The sequence below is a fragment of the Pelophylax lessonae genome (assembly GCF_965119305.1).
Source record: "Pelophylax lessonae genome assembly, chromosome: 6".
Taxonomy (NCBI): Eukaryota; Metazoa; Chordata; class Amphibia; order Anura; family Ranidae; genus Pelophylax; species Pelophylax lessonae.
The window spans coordinates 213961955-213974631 of NC_138773.1; the positions used below are offsets into that span (position 1 = coordinate 213961955).

At 43.1% G+C, this 12677-nt stretch overlaps 2 protein-coding genes across 2 annotated transcripts in view; one reads left to right on the top strand and one right to left on the bottom strand.

The window, feature by feature from the left end:
• UBE2G2 (ubiquitin conjugating enzyme E2 G2) overlaps nt 1-1025 on the bottom strand; it is a 105614-nt gene extending 104589 nt beyond the window's left edge. The window contains exon 1 of the mRNA XM_082261347.1: nt 914-1025. Within this exon, the coding sequence (XP_082117473.1) occupies nt 914-956 (43 nt within the window). The 5' untranslated portion in view covers nt 957-1025. The remainder of the gene's footprint in view (nt 1-913) is intronic.
• Nucleotides 1026-1664: 639 nt separating this feature from the next.
• SUMO3 (small ubiquitin like modifier 3) lies at nt 1665-11187 on the top strand. Its single transcript, XM_082261942.1, has 4 exons — nt 1665-1900; nt 9242-9370; nt 10918-10989; nt 11069-11187. Exons 1-4 carry the CDS (start codon nt 1880-1882, stop codon nt 11129-11131), a joined length of 285 nt encoding a protein of 94 aa, XP_082118068.1. The 5' UTR covers nt 1665-1879; the 3' UTR covers nt 11132-11187.
• Nucleotides 11188-12677: the final 1490 nt, after the last annotated feature.

Below are 12677 nucleotides of genomic sequence, written 5' to 3' on the forward strand. Positions count from 1 at the left end.
GGAGGGGGGCTTACTAAGTAGTCTGTACTAGGTGGGAGGGCTTACTGAGGGGTCTGCACTGGGAGGGGGGCTTACTAAGTGGTCTGTATTAATTACAGGATTAATTAGCTAATCAAAAAACACTCAATTAAGCAAAAAAATAAAAATAATGGTTAGATTAGTCGACTAATCGTAAAAATAATCGATAGATTAGTCGACAGACAAATTAATCGTTAGTTGCAGCCCTAATGCGCAGTAAGTTGTTGTAGTCCATACGTCACTTCCGGTTGCAGAATCTGATAGGTAGCTGTATTCTGATAGAACACCGGAGCATTGCGTGTATAAGGCATGTAAGATTCATGTTGTGGTCCGCGGGATCCCAAATTGTATGGTTAGTGGTCTGAGGTCCAAAAGACCTTTACTGCGGGTATAGGATTGTGTCAGTGGGATTATTAAATCCATTCAATCTATATCAGATCGGACAGCACAGGCCCTTCTACAGGGATCCACAAACTACGGCCCTCCAGATGTTGTGAAACTACACATCCCATGAGGCATTGTAAAACTCAGACCTTCAGACATGACTAGGCATGATGGGAATTGTAGTTCCTGAACAACTGGAGGGCAATAGTTTGAAGACCCCCTACTCTACAATATTGAGTGAACATCTAAAGGAGATTGGACAATCTGACTGTACAGTGTATGGCCAATTTTAGAGAATGTGAATATGGTTTAGGTGTACAAATAATTTATACACATTTGACATCCATCCTCTAAACGTGTATGCTGTGCTCTGGTGATGGCCAATCATAATAGACCCTTTTATATCAGGAGAGCCGACCTCCTGTCACGGGGGGGGGGGTGGCAGTTCTGAGCACGTGTGTGTTTACAGAACAATACTTCATATCAGCCATTGTCTCCGGAGAGGACTCACGTTTATACTCGGCCATCAGCCGCTTCAACGCCGTCCCCGCCATGCCCTAGCTCCAGCAGCCTCCGCTGTTTATTTACAGAAATTAGTGCTTCCGCTTCCGGGACACGTCACTGGCTAGGAGAATAGCGGCGCATGCTCCGTACGTCCTGCGCTGCAGATCAGTGTCAGGCGGCAGCGGACAAGCCGGGGGTGTGCGCATGCGCCGTGCTCCGACACGCGGTGCAGTGTGCCCATCCATGGGGCGGCTATGGCGTGTGATATGTATATATATTATATATATATGTGTGTGTGTGTCCGAGCACAATAAGCCCGAATAATAATAGTACAATACACAGGTGTGATCCATGTGGCAATGAATGGAGAGCACAGCTGTTTATAAGATAAGAAGGCCACATAGGTGTATGATGGAAGTGAGAGTTCTATTGGTGGAGGAGAGTGTAAAGGAAACCTCCCTCCTCCTCCTCATATGTTTCATCAGACAATAATGGCGCCCACACACTCCTCTGGCTGTGTAGTGCGTCATATGACCAGCCTGGCGCGCACCCCCGCTCTCCCCTCCCCCATATCACCACCTTCCCGGTCTTCTTCCCTCCACAACCCCACGAGGATCTCTCTCTCTTTGTACCATTCCCCCTCCCAGCACAAGGACATCTCTCCCCATCCCCCTCTTCATATTACACAAGAGCCATTTCCTGTTCCCTTCCCCCACACTCTGTCCAAGCGCGCTCCCGCTATATGCCTGAGCGGGGTGGGACCAAAGATTTAGCGAAAACCGCGCGCAAGGGGAGGGGTGTTCTGTATGTGCACGCGCCTCGTGCACGCGCTCACACCCACGTGACTTGGCTACGCCAATTGCGACGGCTTATAATGTGGGGGTGACGCGCGCGCACGAGATAAGCGAGAGAGAGAGTGTGAGTGTGTGCGAAAACCCCAACGGAGAGAAAAGAGCGGGAGAGACACGGCATCATGTCTGAGGAGAAGCCCAAGGTGAGACCGTGCAGAGAGAGAGAGAGAGGCCGTGTACTATAGGGTCATATGGGGGGACGGCGGGATGTGAGTGGAGGTAGAGCGGGGAGGGGGGCGGCACTGGGCCGTAGGCCGACTCAGGTTGCCCGGGAATAACAGACGGACACCGACAAAGGAGAGCGCCATGGGAGGATGGGGAGCCCACACAGGCCTGGGATACATAACGGAGGTCCAGGCCGGGAGAAAATGGGGAGGAACCGGTGTGAGGAGAGGGAGGGTCGGGGGGAGAAGGGGAGGCCCGAGCGTGTGATTCATAGCCGGCTCTTCTACTGTCCCCGGAGATTGGCGCCAAACACCGACCCCCCCCCTTCCTAACACCCCCCCCTCCACGTGTGACTGAGACCCACCGACCGAGAGAGAGAGACAGACACACATCCATCCCTCACCGACCGACATCCCCGGACATACACATGGTACCGACCTCTATATATACATCTCTGTATATACTCTCCATTGTATGGCCTATATATCTGTTACTTCTATTACACTGTTCACCTATATCCTCCTATATATTACATAGGATCTGTATACACTCTATTACACTGTGCACCTATATCCTCTATATATTACATAGGATCTGTATACACTCTATTACACTGTGCACCTATATCCTCTATATATTACATAGGATCTGTATACACTCTATTACACTGTGCACCTATATCCTCCTATATATTACATAGGATCTGTATACACTCTATTACACTGTGCACCTATATCCTCTATATATTACATAGGATCTGTATACACTCTATTACACTGTGCACCTATATCCTCTATATATGATCTGTGTACACTTATATTACTGTGTGTTTATATCCTATATATCTATCACATGGATCTGTATACACTGCTATTACACTGTTCACCTATATCCTCCTATATATTACATAGGATCTGTATACACTTCTTTTGCACTGTGCCTATATCTTATAATACATAGGATCTGTATATATTTCTATTACTGTGCGCCTATAACCTATATATCACATAGGATCAGTATATATTTCTATTACTCCGCCCCTATATCCTCCTATATATCTATTACATGTGATCTGTATACGCTTCTATTACTGTGCCTATATCCTCTTGTATATAATGCATAGGATTTGTATATATTTCTATTACTGATATATCAACATGGGATCGGTATATATTTCTATTACACTGTGTGCATATATATATATATATATATATATATATATATAACAATCTGTATACCCGATTACACTCTGCATTTATATCCTCTGTATATCTACTACATGGGATCTTTATACACTTCTATTACACTGTGTGCTTATATCCTCTGTATATCTATTACATGGATCTGTATATACTTCTGTTACAGGTGTGTGTTTGTGTGTATATATATATATATATATATATATATATATATATATATATATATATTACATTACATGGATCTGTGTATTTATATAATATATTACATAGGATCTAAAAACTCCATTCCATGGATTCTACACTCATACTAATATGGTACTCATATACTCTTCTATCACATGTGCCTATATCTATATATTATATAGGATCTGTATAGATTCATATTTCAACACGTATGTATTTGGGCTCCCGTTGCCCGGGATAGCTGCGGGCTCCCGTTGCCCGGGATAGCTGCGGGCTCCCGTTGCCCGGGATAGCTGCGGGCTCCCATTGCCTGGGATTGCCGTATACATTGGGTAATGGGAGTGACGGAAAAAGATCTGACTCAAAGTGCATAGATCAGGTTTATAAATATGGTAAAGGGGAGATTACAGGAAAGCCAACTTCCCCGAATCCTAGCACACAGGGATAAGGATCCCTCTTTATTTTGAGTTATTTTTAGCTATTGCTCATGGGAGTTGAACATTACCATCACAAGACTAAAAATGAAAATAACCATCCTTATCTTTGGATAAATAGCTTATTAGACTCAATTAAAAAAAAACTCAGATTAATTTCCTTTATAGAAGCCAGTGGCCTTTTTTTTTTTTTTTTGTGACCTCCTTTGATTCTTGTGTTAACTTTATTTTCCCGAGTAAGGTGCTGTTTGAAAATGCCTGTAAATATGAAAAACTAAAAAGGCAATGTATATGTAGATTATGTAAATTTGCCGTAGATTGGATATTTATGCAGTTTAGATAAGGTATAGCTAACTTGGTAAACTAGAGGGTCATCTTTAAAATTTTAGGAGTCAAATATTAAAGGCCAAGTTCATCTTTCAAATTAAATTGTGGTCAATGGTCCTCAAGTTAAACACTGTGGTTTAGAAGAACTCTGTTTAGTTTAAAGGCCATACCTGTAGGCAATGAGTAGAATCAACAAAGCATGGTCTGAAAACTCCCATTTGAAATGATCAACCTTTTACTGCCTAGAAGATGGGGATGCACAATGCTTCAAGCATCACAGGAGTAAACTTTCTCCATAATTCTATGCCCACTCATGGTGCATGCTCTCAAAGAGGGAGTTGGGAGCACACTAGGCTTCTGATAGTTCAGCAGGTATTTCTGTACCTGCTGCATTTTTGAGGGGGATGTGTATTGTGTGTAATCTTTAAAGTGTAAGTTCACCTTTACAGAGAATCTATAAAGTGACCTCACACCGGACCCATCCCACTGTACCAGACTGTCGTGACCCCCCCACTATCAGACACCGAAAAGCTGCTTCACAGACGGGAATTTGAAACCCCCGCCACTTTCCCATGTGTCCGTATTGCTTAGTCAGTATGGACTGCAGGGATTCTTATTGGCCAACAGTCACATTAAAGGTGCTGATCAGAGGCTATATAGCCTGTACTGTCAGCACTGCAAGGAGAGGGAGCCATCAGGATTTCCAAAACCCCTGACCTGTAAACTGGCTTTTCAGTGTCTGGCAGCGGGGGGGATAGTGGTAGTCTGGTACAGCGGTGGAAGGGGAGGGGGTCCAATGTAAGGTCGCCTTACAGATGTTTTGAAGTTGGCACATTGGGTACAGAAATGCAAGGACATATAGTCTGACATAGGCTACTATAAGCAGGTAAGACCAAAAAGCTTAAAACAGTTGTAAACCCCCGGCTGTTAATTTTTTTTAAGGCCACTGTATAATGTGCTAGTATGCATCACATACTAGCACATTATGGAATACTTACCTTAGAACGAAGCCCTACCACGGTGCACTGACATCTTCTCCCGGTCTTTCTTCTGGGTTCCGTGCTGGGGCTGTGTGATTGGCTGGAGCCTCGATTACGCCACTCCCACATATGAGCACAGGAAACATTGGTTCCAGCATGAAGCTCTGAATTTCCGGCAAAGTATGCCAAACCATCAGAGCGCATGCGCCGGTGATGTCTCAGGGTGCATGCCGGGGGAATACCTCCTAAACTGTGCACATTTAGGATATATTCATTTTACCTACAGGTAAGATTATGTGCTTACCATAGTTAAAAATGCCTAAGCGGGGTTTACTACTGCTATAAAGTGTAACTAATGTTTTCAGGTAAGACCCCGTTCACACTGGGGCGACCTGGTCGCCTGACAGGTCACCGTAGGTCGCCTGCCATAGAGAAGCTGTGGACCCGTTCTAATAGGAGCGACACAAGTTGCTCCGACTTAGAAAAAAGGTCCGGAGCTTCTTTGGGGCGACCTGCATTGACTTCAATGTTATGAAGTCCTTGCCGGCCGCTCCGAGGTCGCGGTGCGCAGCGACCTCGGAGGTCGCCCCGGCAAGTAGCGTCGCCCCAGTGTGAATGGGGTCTAAAGGTCTGCAATTGAAGCCATGTGCTATTTTTTGGAAAGGGTTATTGTAATGTAAACAATTCCTGGGAAAAAATGTGGTGGCTACCATTGCCCACCTACATAGAAAAATACTTCCTGGCTCTCTGACTTTAGTTCCTTTGACTCCATCGGGTTTCTGTACTAAAGGAGTTGAAGCTCTGCACTCTGTAAATTTTCACTTTAAGGCACCTTTCAGATTTTCAAGCCGGACCTGGTCAGACCCATTATCCCCTATGGACCAGCGTAGGTAAACTGACAGGTGTCTGTACACCTGCTGACATCCACTCCAATCCACTAAAAACAGATGAGTGGATCCATTCCAAAATGGTCAGACGTTCCATTTACCTGCAACCGCTTGTTTGCTTCCTTCTCCCCCCACTCTCCGCTGTCACATTTGCCACCTTTCAGGGGGGAGCGGATACCTGTCAAAACCATATACCCGCTCCCACTTCCAGGTAAGATCGCCACAATCGTGCGGTGATCGACAGTTTCATGTCCCTCCAGTTAGGCGATCCCTGCCACCTTTAGAGTTTTGAGGGCTTCTTCAAACTTTGCATACTGCATTCTCTCTCCCTCTGTAGCATGATGCGGAGCTCAGCCACTACTGCAAAAGGTAGAGAACACTCTGCACATGCATAGAATTCAGCCAAGCTCAGACCCTCATAACCTTTGGTGATAACAGCATGTTTGCCACAATCAACCTATCCTGTTATCTGACAGGAGTAGGGGGGAATTCCTGCTTGGGAGTTTTGGGAGAAGCTGCGGACAACCTGCAGGTATGCATTTGAGAAGTAACTTCATTATCCAGACAAATCAGTTTGCTGAGCAGTACTGTATTCTAAAGCCCCTTTCACATGGGCTTTCTGATCCGGTCTGCCTGTCAGTTTTTCAGACGGACCTGATCGGATGCTCTATACAGCCCTATGAAGCAGCGGATGTTAGCGGAGACATCTCCACTGACACCCGCTGCTATCTGATCCTGTCCATGAAATGGGGGACGGACGGAAACCCCATTTTCCATTCGTCTGGAGGCTAAGATCGGATGAAAACGGACAGGCAGTCTGTTCATCTGATCTCCCATAGAGGAAAGGAGGGATTTGACAGCTCTCTGCACAGTGAGCAGAGCCTGAACGGTTATCCGCCTGCTCAGCGGGGATCGGTGGATCGATTCCCCGCTGAGCAAAACTCAGTCTGGGCGCACCGCCTGTATGAAAGGGGCCCAACAGTGAACTTGACAATTAAATGCCTAGTCATGTGCTGATAAAATTAACAAGAATTTGCTTTTCAAATGATTAGCTAATTGGAGTGCATCTTTTCCTTGCATAAAAATTGTCTGCTTTAATAAGTCAGCCTTCATTTAAAACAGCAAACAGCATGTCAGGACTTCTGATCTGCAAGGCATGAGCAAGTTGGAGACTGAAAAGAAAAAAACTGGTACAATAGAACACCTTGTAACTATAGATTGCAAAAGGAACCCCCAGTAATGGGTCTACATGGTTTCTCAATACAGGTTTCCTGAAACTGATGCACTTTGTGTGGCTTTGATCTCATCAGGGAGGGTGATTGCAGTGAAATAGCCCCTTGAAAAATCTGCACATCTGGATTAAAAACGACTTGAACCACTTGCCGACCAGCCACCATAGTTATACTGCGGCAGGTCTAATCTGTTACGCGAAGCGACATACATGTACATCGCTTTGGGTAGCAGTCTGGACGCGTGCACATGCTGGTTGGTTAGAGGGGGAGCAAGTCAGTGGGTTAGGCAGGCGCGATTATTCCCCATGGAGACAGAATGGCAGGCTGGCAATGTAAATATGGCAGACCGCTGTTGTGTCAGTGATGAACACAGGGATCCTGTGTTCCTCCTGTTGAGCACAGGTCTTTGTGTTCATCCAGTGAGCCCACCCCCCACAGTTGGAAAGCACCTCCTAGGCGCGCAATTAACCCTTTGCCCCTGGTGTTAACCCCCTTCCCTGTCAGTACAGTACTAGTGCGCATATTTAGTACTGATTACTGTAGCAATGTCACCGGTCCCCCAAAAAATGTCTGGTGTTGGATCCGTCTGCCGCAATGTCGCAATCCTGCTAAAAATCGCAATTTACAAGTTTCAATGTTGCTGGCGCCTGTGCTGCTTCTGAACATCCTGTCTTTACAGTAAAAGGTTGGGCAGTGCATTCTCTAGTCCGTTTAGATAAGGGAAATGCCTTGCCATCCTAGGTTACAAGGCTGTATGTTTATTTTGATGCACACTGTGTAGGAGACATAGCTCTAGCCTCTGTATGCAAGGGTGGCTCCTTAAGGCCGTACACACGATATGAAAATCGGAAGTAAAATTTCGTCTGTCCGAACGATCTGCCGATTTTCGGATTGTTAGTATAGTACTTTCGACAGCCGTTTCCGAATTTTCGGATTACAAAAACGATGTGCAGGCTATAAAATGTTTTTCGTACGTCAACACAACGTCCGATTGTCGTTTAATTAGTACAGTTTGTCTGGAAAAAATCGTAAGAGCAAGACTAGGCATGCTCAGAAACGAACGCATACAAAGCCAACACATGACATACTAAAGTTGATTTCTGTCATACGGGAATTTTCGTATGAAAGTATCCTCTTCACTTACGATAGAGTAGCATGCAACAAAAAACGGACGAAAGATCATTCGATAATCTGATCGTGTGTACAAGCCTTTAGAATGCTGCAAGAGAATGGAGCTACCTTGAAACTGGAAACCTGAGGCAGCAGCGGCCATGCATCAGTTTAAGGCCTCATGCACACAGGTCTTTTCAGATCTAAAAGCCAGCAGCGTTTTTGCAAAAAGAAAATCCTTTTTTCAATGTTTACAAGCATTTAGGCACGTTTACAGGCATCAAGCTCTTGGGCATTCATTTAAATGGCCAGAATAAATACTTTTTTCTTGCCACTGAAATGAATGCTCAAGAGCAAAATGCACCTAGCATTAACACGTGTCAAGTGTTTTTTCTGCCCAAACTCTGCTGATCCTTGATGCACTGGCAGGTTTTTTACTGCCTGGAAGCTCTTGCCACTAAACGCTGCTAAAACTGTGTGCATGGGCACATAGGCTAACATGGAGGGGCAGAAAGAAAAATGCCAGGCGTCCCTAAGCAGCTGCAAAAACATCCTGTGTGCATGCGGCCTAAACAGGAAAGCAGGCACATATTTTAAGATTAAAGAAGCTGCATACTTAGTCGCTGAATCGCCTGTTAAAAAAAAAAAAAAACAGGGTTTAATATCACTTTAAACTTTTCTGCAGCACGAAGTATGCATTTCTCTCTGAAAAGCAATCCATAGTGGGAAATTGCTCTATAGATTTAGCCATTGGAATTTGCAATGTTGCACAAAACATATGTCACAATGAAAATTATAGGCATTGTGTATGTATCAGATGAGAAACTTACATGGAATATACAGTGTATAATTTTTTCTGACAAAATATTTGTAATAAAGCTTGACTTCTGATCCAGTAAACAGAACATTTTGGCTGTTAATAAAAAAAAAAATGTAATGTTAACGTTCCCTTTTTCTTTTCCTTTAGGAAGGTGTTAAGACTGAAAATGATCACATCAATCTAAAGGTGGCAGGGCAGGATGGATCGGTTGTCCAGTTTAAAATAAAGAGGCACACTCCTCTCAGCAAGCTAATGAAAGCATACTGTGACAGACAGGTATGTAATGGTGGACAATGTTTAAAAAAAATTCCTACGCCTTGTCTTAATAAAAAAACATGTATTTTTGGTTGCAGGTTGCAATGGCGTAGCTGCAGCTTTTGGCAATCATGCAATTCAATTTAGTACATAAGAGCACTGATGTGCCCCCAGCTTGTAGCACCATTCAGACGTTAAAGCCCAACTTCAGGATAAAAGTAGCCACTGTCCCTCTACACCCTATCTGATCGCTAGGTTAGGAAGAAAAACTATTTTTACTTGCCTTGGTGGTGGTCATGTGACTATCCAGCACCAGGCCATTAGCTACATACGGCATGCAATGTTCCAGCAGTAGGACGGGGAATTCCCATATCGTTCCTAGTATGGAATTGAATCAGAATGATTGCTGCTCAGCCATTCATATGAAACATTCTATTTTAAGGATGACCACAAGGCTTCCTCTGAGGTGCAGATTGTGACCTCGTCCACCAGCCCTCTCCATCTCAGCCATTCAGAGAAAATCTTGTATTATCCATAAAATACAGGGTTTCCTGTGAATGGCTGAGCAGCGACCGGCCTTACTCAGTTTTGTTCTAGGAACAATACAGGAATTCCCTGCCCTGCTGCTACAACAGTGAAGAAGTTGTTGGACCTATTTGTTTTCTGTTTCATTGGTACTTTAGAGTAGCAGAAAGGAGGGATTGGGAAACTTAATCCTTATAGTAAATAATTAAATCTGTATGGACCTGTTTAGCCTCGCCTTGCCGCGTGACAGAATTAGTGTCCCCGTAATTATTTTTAGGTACAATTTCTAGTGTTGAGGTCTATTCTGATAGTGGATAACTTAGTTTCATTTGGATCACTGAATGGACATTAAGTGCTGCTTTAAGCTGACAGTGATTTCCCTGCCAGTTGCAGTAAAGGTAGCTGGCATCAGTGCACCATTCAGAGGTGTAGGCATTATCAAAGAGAAAAAAAGGTGCCGCTTCCCAACCCAGTGCATTAGTATGTAGATGCATGTGGCCTTATCCTATGCTCCTTAAGCCACGCCCCGACATGTTTTGCTTTGATCAGAGTGTGCCCAGTAAGTGGTAATATCCATTCATACCCCCAGAACTAGCATATAGTATGCTAGAGTGTAGAGGAATTGGTGATCTGTTCGTTCCACTGTATAATCCTTATATCGCTAAGTAAATACAATTGAGAAATAAGGATTTAGAATCCATCTGAAATTTTCCTTATTCAGTAATGTTTTTAACTTTAGGTAAACATGGTGCCTCTCCATAAGATTGACCTGTCAACAAATGTTTGACCTTTATAGAAAGGCTTTTATACACAAATTTGTGTAAGGAGTAGAAATGGTCAGAGCAGAAGTCTTCTCATTTGGTTGGGATGGAATGTACAGTTGACCAATGACGAAAAGAACTTCGTTTGCAGAAGTGGCTTCTCGTAGTATAGGTGGAGGTCCACTGTTGGCACATTTCTAACTGATGAAGCCCTTTTTTTTTTTTTTTTTTTTTGCCAGCTTGTACGGTCCTGCTTTCTGACTGCCTTTTTCTCCTTTTTAGGGTTTGTCGATGAGACAGATACGGTTCAGGTTTGATGGTCAGCCTATAAATGAAACGGACACCCCTGCACAGGTATGATTTGGCCTATTACTGTGCCACTTTAAATACCTCGATATATAAATTTGATGTATATTTGCATTTTTTCCTGCAGCTCGAGATGGAGGACGAAGATACTATTGATGTATTTCAACAACAGACAGGTGGCGTGTGCTAAGCTCCTTCACCAGAATGGATGAAGCCCAATGAGCCTTTGTGCACCATACTTCCCACTTCTTTCCTTCAAAACAATGAACATGCTGATCACACAACATTTCTGAAAACGTTAGCGGACTATCCAGAAAATGTTTTGATTTATGTTTTCTTTTTTGCCCTACTTGCAAGCGTTGGAAGTTTTGTTGTTAAGAGGGCCAATATCAAGAATCATTATTTCCTGCATATAAAGTGGTTATGTTTTTCTTGTATTTTATTATGTTTTGTGTGGCACTGTTCATTTTTACAGCAGTTTTTTCTTCCATTTGTAAATATTTTGGACTTTTTCCTATCTACAGTAAAATTGAACTCTTCTATGCCAGAGCACTCTAAATCTTGTAGAAAAGGGTTAACCTCGTCTCCCAAACTACAAAGTTAATAATGTATCTGATATCTTCTGGTAGGAGGATGGCTGTGCTTTATTGCCAAAGTAAACATTTTGGCTTATGTGAGGGTTATGTTTCTTAGGCTGTGTGAAAGACTGTAGGTTGACTTGAATACTTGGATATTAGATGGGATCGTACAACCTGATCTCATGTTAGCAATTGGTTGAAATCCGACCACTGCCATTTGGTTTAAAAGATGTTGGTACCTTTCCACTCTTGTGACTTTTAAATGCACTGCTAAGGGAACCTGACGACTTAAATGTTTAGGATTTGCTATTGCTGATTTAGTCTAACAGGGCAACTTGTAGGACTCTCTTAGTAAGGCTCACTACTTAATGACTCACTGACTTGGAGGTGAGTTTAGAACTCATAGCGGGCATAGTCAGCATTTCATTCAGTAAAGAAACGGAAAAGATGATTCTGGAGCCTACACTTTGAAAGATATGTTTGGCAGCACCCCTGCCACCCTCACAGGTTTCCTTTGCAACAAGCTAGTTGTGTCCAAACTAAATGAATCGGGCCTTTATTTTTGAACATTTTGCTGTAAAAAGTGTGCTAGTAAAGTTAATTAGTTCCATATTACGCATGTAATGTAAAGTACTAGAATGGGGCTTTCTCTATATGCCCCTCTTTAGGAATTGAATGTTCCAGAAATATGGATTTTATACTAATAGTTTTATGCTAACTTTACATTAAAGAAAATCCCACTTTTAAAATCTTATTCTGGTGTTCTTGATTTGAAGATAGACTTGAATGCAAATTACTGATGGCTAAAATGCCGTTCAAAAAGAAACTGCTTCATATTGGCATTTAAATGTTCGTTTTTTTTTGTACTTTAGTTACTCTGGTATTCCAGTACCAAAAAAAAACCCTGCCATTTGAGTAATTAAAACTCTCCTTCACCAATAGGAATCTTGTTTGTATTGCTCATTAGTCTCTAGAGTGTGGCCTCTGGTTTCTTTTAATCCTTGTATCTGCTGGATAAATGTATTTCAATTACAAAATAAAGAAACATCAAAAATATTTGCGATTGTTTCATGCTTTTGTATTAAGACCTATTCAAATGAGCCTTCTTTATGTTGTATGTTCATCTCTGCCAAGTATCTTGTATGGGGTCTTTATGCT

Coding starts and splice junctions, on each gene's coding strand:
- SUMO3 (XM_082261942.1), top strand. CDS start 1,880: ATGTCTGAGGAGAAGCCCAAG. Junction 1,901..9,241: donor TGTCTGAGGAGAAGCCCAAG/GTGAGACCGTGC, acceptor CTTTTCCTTTAG/GAAGGTGTTAAGACTGAAAA. Junction 10,990..11,068: donor AAACGGACACCCCTGCACAG/GTATGATTTGGC, acceptor TTTTTCCTGCAG/CTCGAGATGGAGGACGAAGA.